Source organism: Thermobia domestica, chromosome 11 (assembly GCF_964235325.1).
Source record: "Thermobia domestica chromosome 11, izTheDome1.hap1.1, whole genome shotgun sequence".
NCBI classification, from domain to species: domain Eukaryota; kingdom Metazoa; phylum Arthropoda; class Insecta; order Zygentoma; family Lepismatidae; genus Thermobia; species Thermobia domestica.
The window spans coordinates 52,211,942-52,224,271 of record NC_137464.1 but is presented as its reverse complement, the minus strand read 5'-3'; the positions used below and the strand labels follow the sequence as shown (position 1 = coordinate 52,224,271).

At 37.7% G+C, this 12,330-nt stretch overlaps 1 protein-coding gene across 2 annotated transcripts in view; it reads right to left on the bottom strand.

The window, feature by feature from the left end:
* The window catches only part of LOC145664069 (nephrin-like), a 727,167-nt gene that overhangs the window by 231,890 nt on the left and 482,947 nt on the right, over positions 1-12,330 (bottom strand). For both annotated transcript variants that reach the window (XM_081730409.1, XM_081730410.1), the window contains exon 6: positions 9,587-9,741. In XM_081730409.1, the coding sequence (XP_081586535.1) occupies positions 9,587-9,741 (155 nt within the window). The remainder of the gene's footprint in view (positions 1-9,586; positions 9,742-12,330) is intronic.

Genomic DNA, 12,330 nt, shown 5'->3' with positions numbered 1-12,330 from the left:
GAAGTAGTGAAGATTTCTTTGAAATGATGAATAAGATTAAGTTTATAATTGGGAGTTCCTAAGTTAAAGAATATTATTTCTAAGCCTCTCCTAAGAAGAATGAACGGCGAGATTGACGGATATAAGAAAACAATTTTTACGATAAAAGTTTGGGCTACATAACGTATAAATACTTGAAATTCCTAATTTGATTTTATCTTGGAGATAGTGTAGTAGGAAGTAGCCTAGTAGGAAGTAGCCTATATTTAGAGTGTTAGTACCCGCCATCTGCACCAGATCTAATGCCCGGGCATGGTTCGGAACCCATGCTAATAATATTTGCTGTCTTCGTAACCTCGGTATTGCACAAGACAACACAAAATATCTTATTCATATACATTCTATAATTTATTTATTTTTACTTTTACATCTCTACAATACTTTCTTTAGTATTACCATCGTTCGAAGTTAAGAAGACGTGGAAAGGAATGGCAAACCTATCGGCACAGTAATAAGACTAAGGCAATAGACCATTGGGGGAAATCAGTCTTCAACACTGGGGGGGCGGGTAAGACCGTTACCATAATTTTTTTAAGCGATGTTTAAAATATTTATGAAGTTGAAAAACAATGCTATGGAGGATCAAGGGAACACAGTTGTCTTCAACATTGGGTGGCGGGCAGATTTGAGGTTTATTCTGGGAGCCATCAATTTCATCTCATTTTCCTTTGTGGCAATCGGATACAAATCATTACATTTCTCCCCACCCCCCAAAGAAAAGCTCATTTCAAATCGGATTATCTGGGGGGGAAACAGTCAAACCCCCGATCCAATATTGAAGGGGACATGTCCCCTCATCCCCCGGAATTTGCGCCAGTGCAATATATATGTTTGTAATTATTTATGAAGATATTAAAAGAGGAAAAAACGAACAGATTTATCATTCTTTTACCAGACTATTCACATTTTACATTAAAAAAATAGCAATAGTATTTTAATAGAGTTATTGTCAAGAAGGATACTAGGAAAATCGACAAACACGAAAATGTCCCTACATTCACTAAAAAAGGAATAAAGGAATTTTAAAAAATACAACCATGATTCTATGAACAATTCCCTGGCAATAATTCAAAACCCAAAGAAGAACTGCTAGCATTTCTTCCTTTTTTTTTTTTTTAAAAAAAAAGAAGTCTTCAATTCAAAGAGTAACATAACCATGCATGCATTATATTGCTTGTTTGCGTGAGTTTTTAGTGACCTCCCAGAGGAAAGAAATGTGAAAATAAAGAACTATTAATCTTTTGGTGCCATTTGGTCTGTCTGGCATTCGTACTTGAGTACTTACACAGAAAATACTCTAACTAGAATACAATACTCTTGAAAGCACCATTGCATTAAAAAAAAAAAAACATTAAAAATCTTTAGATATGCGTAGAAATAATTTCATTTTTCGATCTTATAAATCTGAAGCCATTTAGTAATAATATTATTATTATTATCATTATTACTATTATCTTAAATCATATGATTAGATTTAAGAGAAGTTCCATAAAAAATGTAAGAAAAGTTTGTAATGATTAGTACAAGAAAGCGAAGGCTATTAATTTGCAACAGAGAAGAGAAAACGTGAGAAACTATTGCATGTTCAAAGTTTTAATCATGGATAATAAACACCATATTCCATCATCAACAAACACGCACAGTACCACATTGCACCATTTGAATCTGCACTAGAAACTAGTGCAACGGAAATACACAATTTCAGAACATCTACTTTCTCCACAATAAGAAGTGTATTTTACATAGTAACAATCTGGATTAAAGCTAAGCTTTCTAAGTAATTGAAAAGATTATTTTTAGAACGGTTTATTAAGGAAGGTTTCTTCTTATTTTTAAAATTATATTTATTTTAAATGTTTAATGTAATAATTTTTTATTTCTAATTTTCTTAACTTTTAAATTTTGGCTATTGTAAAGATTCTGTTTTTTAGTGTACAGCTAAACAGATGGGCAGATCACATAGCCAGGATGGAAAAAGGTAGGAATGCTTTCAAATTCTTAACTGCAATATCAATCATAAAACGACCATTAAGAAGACCTAGGTGTACATGGAAGGACAATATTAAGACGAATCTAGCAGAAATATGAATACAAAGTAGAAACTGGATTCTGTTGGCTAAGGATAGAAGAAAATGAAGAGTTTTTTTTTGTGAACGTATCTTCGGGTTCCATAGGTAATAGAGTTAATTAGTTGAGTGTAGTGCTAAAAGATGGTACATGGGAGTTTGGTCTTTCCCATCAGCTTTCATTACAAAATTTTCCTCTTGTATACGATGTTTGAGATAAAATGTAAGTTTCTCCAAATGATTTGGTGATATGCTGATGAATTAGAAGGAATCCAAGTAATCATGCTTCTTAGGAGAGTTTGATAGGTTCCTCTCAAGACCAGGTGTCTAACAGAGGGAGAGAGGAACTCTCAATGAGCAGGCGTCTTAGCAAGGGAGAGATAAACTCTCAATGACCAGGCGTCTTAGAGAGGGAGAGAGGAACTCTCAATGACCAGGTGTCTTAGAGAGGGAAAGAGGAACTCTCAATGACCAGGCGTCTTAGAGAGGGAGAGAGGAACTCTCAATTACCAGGTGTCTTAGAGAGGGAGAGGAACTCTCAATTACCAGGTGTCTTAGAGAGGGAGAGATGAACACTCAATGACCAGGCGTGTTAGAGAGGGAGAGAGGAACTCTCAATGACCAGGCGTCTTAAAGAGGGAGAGGAACTCTCAATGACCAGGCGTCTTAGAGAGGGAGAGAGGAACTCTCAATGACCAGGTGTCTTAGCAAGGGAGAGATGAACTTTCAATAACCAGGCGTCTTAGAGAGGGAGAGAGGAACTCTCAATGACCAGGCGTCTTAGAGAGGGAGAGAGGAACTCTCAATTACCAGGTGTCTTAGAGAGGGAGAGAGGAACTCTCAATGACCAGGTGTCTTAGCAAGGGAGAGATGAACTCTCAATGAGAAGGTGTCTTAGCAAGGGAGAGATGAACTCTCAATGACCAGGCGACTTAGAGAGGGAGAGAGGAACTCTCAATTACCAGGTGTCTTAGAGAGGGAGAGAGGAACTCTCAATGACCAGGCGTCTTAGAGAGGGAAAGAGGAACTCTCAATTACCAGGTGTCTTAGAGAGGGAGAGATGAACACTCAATGACCAGGCGTGTTAGAGAGGGAGAGAGGAACTCTCAATGACCAGGCGTCTTAAAGAGGGAGAGGAACTCTCAATGACCAGGCGACTTAGAGAGAGAGAAGGAACTCTCAATGACCAGGTGTCTTAGAGAGGAACTCTCAAAGAGCAGGTGTCTTAGCAAGGGAGAGATGAACTCTCAATGACCAGGCGTCTTAGAGAGGGAGAGAGGAACTCTCAATGACCAGGCGACTTAGAGAGAGAGAGAGGAACTCTCAATTACCAGGTGTCTTAGAGAGGAACTCTCAATGACCAGGCGTCTTAGAGAGGATCTCTCAATGACCAGGCGTCTTAGAGAGGGAGAGAGGAACTCTCAATGACCAGGCGTCTTAGAGAGGGAGAGAGGAACTCTCAATGACCAGGTGTCTTAGAGAGGGAGAGAGGAACTCTCAATGACCAGGTGTCTTAGCAAGGGAGAGATGAACTCTCAATAACGAGCTGTCTTAGCAAGGGAGAGATGAACTCTCAATGACCAGGCGTCTTAGAGAGGGAGAGGGGAACTCTCAATTACCAGGTTTCTTAGAGAGGGAGAGGAACTCTCAATGACCAGGCGTCTTAGCAAGGGAGAGAGGAACTCTCAATGACCAGGCGTCTTGGAGAGGGTGAGAGGAACTCTCAATGATCAGGTGTCTTAGCAAGGGAGAGATGAACTCTCAAAAACCAGGTTTCTTACAGAGGGAGAGATGAACTCTCAATGACCAAGCGTCTTAGAGAGGGAGAGAGGAACTCTCAATTACCAGGCGTCTTAGCAAGGGAGAGAGGAACTCTCAATGACCAGGCGTCTTAGAGAGGGAGAGAGGAACTCTCAATGACCAGATGTCTTAGCAAGGAAGAGATGAACTTTCAATAACCAGGCGTCTTAGAGAGGGAGAGATGAACTCTCAATGACCAGGCGTCTTAGAGACAGAGAGAGGAACTCTCAATTACCAGGTGTCTTAGAGAGGGAGAGAGGAACTCTCAATGACCAGGTGTCTTAGAGAGAAAATCTCAATGAGCAGGTGTCTTAGCAAGGGAGAGATGAACTCTCAATGACCAGGCGTCTTAGAGAGGGAGAGAGGAACTCTCAATGACCAGGTGTCTTAGAGAGGGAGAGAGGAACTCTCAATTACCAGGTGTCTTAGAGAGGAACTCTCAATGACCAGGCGTCTTAAAGAGGAACTCTCAATGACCAGGCGACTTAGAGAGGGAGAGAGGAACTCTCAATTACCAGGTGTCTTAGAGAGGAAGAGAGGAACTCTCAATGACCAGGCGTCTTAGAGAGGGAAAGAGGAACTCTCAATTACCAGGTGTCTTAGAGAGGGAGAGATGAACACTCAATGACCAGGCGTGTTAGAGAGGGAGAGAGGAACTCTCAATGACCAGGCGTCTTAAAGAGGGAGAGGAACTCTCAATGACCAGGCGTCTTAGAGAGGGAGAGAGGAACTCTCAATGACCAGGTGTCTTAGCAAGGGAGAGATGAACTTTCAATAACCAGGCGTCTTAGAGAGGGAGAGAGGAACTCTCAATGACCAGGCGTCTTAGAGAGGGAGAGAGGAACTCTCAATTATCAGGTGTCTTAGAGAGGGAGAGAGGAACTCTCAATGACCAGGTGTCTTAGAGAGGAACTCTCAATGAGCAGGTGTCTTAGCAAGGGAGAGATGAACTCTCAATGACCAGGCGTCTTAGAGAGGGAGAGAGGAACTCTCAATGACCAGGCGACTTAGAGAGAGAGAGAGGAACTCTCAATTACCAGGTGTCTTAGAGAGGAACTCTCAATGACCAGGCGTCTTAGAGAGGAACTCTCAATGACCAGGCGTCTTAGAGAGGGAGAGAGGAACTCTCAATGACCAGGCGTCTTAGAGAGGGAGAGAGGAACTCTCAATGACCAGGTGTCTTAGAGAGGGAGAGAGGAACTCTCAATGACCAGGTGTCTTAGCAAGGGAGAGATGAACTCTCAATAACGAGCTGTCTTAGCAAGGGAGAGATGAACTCTCAATGACCAGGCGTCTTAGAGAGGGAGAGGGGAACTCTCAATTACCAGGTTTCTTAGAGAGGGAGAGGAACTCTCAATGACCAGGCGTCTTAGCAAGGGAGAGAGGAACTCTCAATGACCAGGCGTCTTAGAGAGGGTGAGAGGAACTCTCAATGGTCAGGTGTCTTAGCAAGGGAGAGATGAACTCTCAAAAACCAGGTTTCTTAGAGAGGGAGAGATGAACTCTCAATGACCAAGCGTCTTAGAGAGGGAGAGAGGAACTCTCAATTACCAGGCGTCTTAGCAAGGGAGAGAGGAACTCTCAATGACCAGGCGTCTTAGAGAGGGAGAGAGGAACTCTCAATGACCAGATGTCTTAGCAAGGAAGAGATGAACTTTCAATAACCAGGCGTCTTAGAGAGGGAGAGATGAACTCTCAATGACCAGGCGTCTTAGAGACAGAGAGAGGAACTCTCAATTACCAGGTGTCTTAGAGAGGGAGAGAGGAACTCTCAATGACCAGGTGTCTTAGAGAGAAAATCTCAATGAGCAGGTGTCTTAGCAAGGGAGAGATGAACTCTCAATGACCAGGCGTCTTAGAGAGAGAGAGAGGAACTCTCAATGACCAGGTGTCTTAGAGAGGGAGAGAGGAACTCTCAATTACCAGGTGTCTTAGAGAGGAACTCTCAATGACCAGGCGTCTTAAAGAGGAACTCTCAATGACCAGGCGTCTTAGAGAGGGAGAGAGGAACTCTCAATGACCAGGCGTCTTAGAGAGGGAGAGGAACCCTCAATGACCAGGCGTCTTAGAGAGGGAGAGAGGAACTCTCAATGATCAGGTGTCTTAGCAAGGGAGAGATGAACTTTCAATAACCAGGTGTCTTAGAGAGGGAGAGATGAACTCTCAATAACCAGGCGTCTTAGAGAGGGAGAGAGGAACTCTCAATGACCAGGCGTCTTAGAGAGGGAGAGAGGAACTCTCAATGACCAGGCGTCTTAGAGAGGGAGAGAGGAACTCTCAATTACCAGGTGTCTTAGCAAGGGAGAGATGAACTCTCAATAACCAGCTGTCTTAGCAAGGGAGAGATGAACTCTCTATGACCAGGCGTCTTAGGGAGAGAGGGACTCTCAATGACCAGGCGTCTTAGAGAGGGAGAGGAACTCTCAATGACCAGGCGTCTTAGAGAGGGAGAGTGGAACTCTCAATGACCAAGTGTCTTAGCAAGGGAGAGATGAACTCTCAATAACCAGGCATCTTAGAGAGGGAGAGATGAACTCTCAATGACCAGGTGTCTTAGAGAGGAACTCTCAATAAGCAGGTGTCTTAGAGAGGGAGAGAGGAACTCTCAATTACCAGGTGTCTTAGAGAGGAACTCTCAATGACCAGGTGTCTTAGAGAGCGAGAGAGGAACTCTTAATGACCAGGCGTCTTAGAGAGAGGAAGTAACTCTCAATGACCAGGCGTCTTAGAGAGTATAAGATAGGTGTCTCTCAATGACCAGGCGTCTTGAGGAGGGGAAGAAGGAGCGCTCAATGACCAGGCGTCTTAGAGAGTTCCTAGTTAATCAATCGATGAAGATTGACGCATTGTACGGTGTCTCGTCTCTTTTTATGCAGCAATGTTGTTGCCTGCTTGAGTCTTCGTCACTTGCCGATCGTTGGCGATGGTTGATTACATCTTCTTCGTAGCTGTTGTCTAAAGCGTGGTTACAGCCTGCCCGTGGAGTCGAAAGCACGTGAAACCTTGCACTATAGAAAGGAAGCTACTCTCGTATCTTCTTTGAATCTTTTATATTATTTACAAAAAGAAGAAAATTGAATTGTCGCCGATTGTGTATATGTTGAGACTAAGGAATCATACCTTCCAACAAAATTTTAGACTTGAAGTTTCAGGGATAATTATAAATCAATTCATTATTTGTGATCCTACAATAAGAATGAAGAAAACAAGAGAATGTTTGTTAGACATTGAACAGTTCGAACAAGGGTTGTATAATGTAAATAATTTAAAAAATAGTAGTTAATAATATTTACAAGCGAAAGAAAATGATGTTTTATGTTGTAATTTAAATATCTAATTCTTGTTTACAATGGTTTATAATTGGTTACAATGATAGACCTTGTGAAGTGTATGATTGGTAGGATATGAATGTGAGCCACATAAATAAAAGTAATTAAATATTAAAAGAATCTACCATCTAATGAACACTCTATGCTCTTTAAACTAATGGAGTTCAGTTTTGTTCAAATTATTTTATCTAAATAGTTTTTCTCTAAGTTTCGTAAATTCATGTGTCGTTATTGACGTCACAATATTTATTTTTTTCTTGAAAAAGACCTTGAAAGACAGCACTAGTAAACGTTGTCAAACACAGAAGCTTAATGGTTGATTTCAATTAAATAACTATTCGCAGCCGGGGAAATGAGGGCAGAGATACCTGAAATGCAATTGCGTTAGATTTTATGGTACCTCAAATATTTATCATTGATTTTTATGATACTTTTTATTTTATCTATTTATTTGCATTTTTGTTAGTCATTATGTCGGAAAAATCTAGATTTGACCAAGGAAAAGCTAAACATCTTCAGACGAAATGGCGTTATGAAACATGTAAATAATTAGACACCTAATCCAAGTAATCTAAGCAAGGGCACCGATTTCTCTGTAAATTTGTGGGGACCCATTCGGATGCAGAAGGCATACACGAGGATTTTAAGACAAACTGCATTCAAATTATGCCAAATATTGTATATTCATGAATATAACGAGGGGACCTACATGATCTTTGAATTCAAGTAGACCCAAGACATCAAATAACCCCAAACAAGCAATCCAGTGGTTTAGATAATTACAATCGATATAATTTAGTGAGTTCAAAAGTAGTGTAGTGTTGTAGATACATAAAATCACTGTGAAACAGGTACCGTTTATGTCTTCAGAGATACTTATTCTGGCATATTATCATTTGTGTAATTGTTCTTACTATAAATTTTAATAACAGCACACAATTTTCTTGTCCAATAACGTCATGATTTTGTCAGAACTTACTCCCAAAGCAATATTTGTATTATTATTGTACAGCTTGTACAAATTCAGGTTTGAGTGAGTTAATGAACAGATTTTCAATTTCTCTTTGGTATCAGTTAACATATTCCCAACGGTGAGACCATGGAAGATGGTATTTGTAGAATAACATGAGAACCAAACTGAATCACTAGAATTCAATCACAAAATGTATGACCTACGTGAAGATGAGCAGACTGATATTATATGAATAGTCGTAGGTTCACCACAACGGTTGGAGTTAAATATCTCTTTACAGTAACGGATATATCATATACAAGACAGGACCTACTACAATATTTAAAGTGGAATCCGAATAAATACGAAGGTTTAAATCTGAAACACATACCTCCACGGAGAATTCAACCTGAAATCATACACAAAAACCATCGTCTTAGTTACAAAACTATGAAGGGACGTAAACAGGTTTCTGGTTGGTATTCCTTACTAGTACATGATTTCGTGAACCATTTGAAATAGCCTATAATTTGGCAAGCAAAATTTAAAAAAATGGGACACAATCGATTATGTGTGCACTAAACAAGTAAAACAAAGCCTAAGATGCAAAGTTGCTGTTTGGTGGGGCTAAACAGACAAAAGTGAATAATGAGTCGCTTCTTTCATGCATAACTTGACGTAAATGTGTACAAAGATGTGGCAACACCGCCACATTCAAATGTCAAAAAACACTGTCTCTTAGTATAGAATATGAAATCATTTAAAGATTTATGTTTATTTATTTAGGTATTTATTATAATTCTTGATATTTGTATAAGACGAAAAATAATGTAGAAGAATATATACTGCAAAAATTTATAATATTCTGCGTCTTTATTTTTAAGATTAAAAGAAAATATTGTATATACCGGAGGTTTGTGAGAAAGTCACACCGAAAAGAATTATATATATATATATATATATATATATATATATATATATATATATATATATATATATATATATATATATTTGCTTAAAAGTAAAAGAAGTTTACTAATTGTGTACTAATTACTGTATACAAAGATTATTGATTAGATAATCTTTAGTCTCTTAGTTCAAGTGATAAAACTTTAATATGTATCGGTGTGATTTTCCTCACACATCACCTCTACTTGCATGTAAAGGACAGTAGTATATAATTAGAAGAATATATTGCATACAGATATATTCTATTAAATCACGCAGAGGCATAAAAAAACGTTTCGATCCAAAACCCTGTAGCTGAGAACACTATTCTTACAGTAGAAATGCTCAAAACTTAATTTCCAGCACATATAACTGGACTACAATAAACACCAGTAGAAACAAAAGAAAATTTAAAAAAAACATTATTATTATTATCATGTAAGCGTACTTACCTCTTGTCTTGCAGTTCTAACGGGGATGCTGCTTCCTTTAAACCAGTTCATATCGGCTGGTGGTCTAGCTCCTACAGCTTGGCACTTAATTTCATACTTGTTATCAGCCGACAAAGGATGGTTCTCTCCAAGTAACCTCACCTCCAAAGGTCGTACTGAAAGAAAATAAACAGGAGAAATGTTAATTGGTTTCTGTATGAAATGAAATTAGAAAGAAAACAAGGAGTAAACATCATTAGCACACAGAAAGACGAACACATAGTAAGATCAAACGTAGTCATATTTTAATGTTTTATTTTAATTTGTCTGGTAAGTTACTTACCACATTTGTTTGTAAAAGTGCTGCTATCGTGTTTATGTAATATTATTGGTTTATTCGTTGATCGGGTGTTGTGAGGGGAGATATGAATAGTTTTCTGCATTGCTTTACAGGGTTACCAGATTATAAAAGCAACAAAAGTCAGTAAGTATATTCCGTTTCTTGTTTTTTTTGTTTTATCACTGTATAAATTGTTGTAAAGAGCACTGCTAAAAATACTTTCTTAGATCTGAGAAACCGTTTCTTATCTGTGCACCAAGAATATCTTTTCTTAGAAACATGAGTTTGAAACTCTCATTAATGAGAAATGAAGAAAAGTAGATGACATTGTATAAAGCGAAATGAGAAAATATACTGATACTTTCATTATGACTGAGAATTGCCAAATCTCATTTCTAAGAAAATATTGTCTCAGTGCACAGATAAGAAACAGTTTCTCAAACTTAAGAAATTATTTTTAACAATGAGGAAAACAGAAGAATTGCCACACAAAATAATTCGATCTGATACTAGGAAAATTATATATATATAAAGCTTTGAAATTCTGTAGAGAAGAGAATGCCTACATTGTACAATTATTAATGATGTTTATTTTTTATTTTTTACATTATCTGTAGAACAATTAACTTAGTAGTCATCTGGACGGTTAAATATTTAATCTCTTTTCAAATAGTGTTACGAATTCAACGTAGAACGATCTGAAGTATGTACACCGTTGCTCACATGTAAAAAGGATTAGGTTCAACTTATCTTTTTCAATTGATCTCTAAAATAATAAAGATAATCTTCAAAAAGGAAATGATGAAACTTGACGATTGCTTCATTTGAACCATAAGAATTATTCCCTTTCGTTGGGATTGAAATTCTTCGAAAGTAAAGGTGTAAAATGTGAACTTACAAATGAATAAATAAATAAATAAATAAATAAAATAAATAAAAAAATAAAAATCTGGCTTATGTAGTGCACAGCATCACTACTAGTAACGTAATTTGTTTTAAGCGTTAAAGTTCCACTATTATACTCTAAGATTAAGGCAGACAATGATGATGATAGTGTACAAAATGGCGAGATATAGATAGTAAGATAATGAGATCTCTTCGTTATGAAAGCCGAAAAATCCTACGGACACGGGCACCATCAGTAAGAATACGTGGTGCGAGCTGAGATCAAACCTGGGACTCCAGGCAACATGGATGAGCGCTGTACGACAGATGCATCACAGCTACATAAAACAACTTAATTTAATAACAATGCTTTTTATGAAGTGTCGGAAATATGTTCTTTAATTAATTAACTCAAATGTATCTTCTCCGCTGATCTAGTGGCTAGAACGATGAAAGAAGACAAGAAATATAATTTCACGACCATTCACTTTCATTAATCATCCGGCTCTTTTAGCTTAAAAGATATAACCACGGGACGTATCATTTAATCTTTTACAATACAAATGTATTTTATAATTTAAATTAAGAGCAAGTATACCAACATAAGAATGCTTGGGAAAACGACAGTTCTATTTCTTCAGTTATTTGTTTTTACTGCATTGAAACCACGCCCTATCTTGCAAATAATATCCGAAGATAAAACTAACACAACGAGGCAACATTATACACTAAAACCTCTGAACAATGGACATTGAGGAAACACAATTACGTACTTCAGAGTAATGAGATCTCTTCGTTATGAACAAGTTGATCAATCTACAATATTCACAGCTCATCCTGTAACTGAATTCAGTACACTGGAAGTTAGAGGACTGCACGGGCCGGGATTTTAGCCCGGGCCCGGCCCGGCCAGGTCCGTAAATTTATAATGTGAGACCCGACCTGAGTCCGAAATATGTTTAGCATTTAGACCCGAGCCCGGCCCGAGCACGTGCGATAATCAAATGAGCCCGAAATAAGCCCGAATTCTAGAAAGTTAATAATTAACGCAAAATTATATTTTTATTTAACGCAAAATTGTATTTTTATTTAAATCAGTTGTTACTTAACATAAATACTTCCTTAAAATACACGATTAAATAAAAAATAGGAACTATTAACAACATGACAGTGTTTGAGGTCTTTTAATGAATTAGAAAATGTCATTGAACAGAATTAAATTAAAAGGTGATTAAATTAGTGAAAAACGTTATATTGTAAACGCAATTAGTATTACTACGTTTACTAATACAGTATAATTATTACCACAAAAACGTCTCAAAAATTCAGTTTTATCCAAAATCGTAATCGAGATCATATTCACACAGAACCTTCATACGCAAATAGAAGTAACAAAACTACTGATTTTCACCAAGTTCAGCCAAGTTTTACAATTCTTTTCTTTTGAGTATGAGTTATATATTATTCTATAAAATATAATTTTGATATATTACTCTATAAAATATAATTTTGATTTGTGCGACAAACTTTAATCGACTAT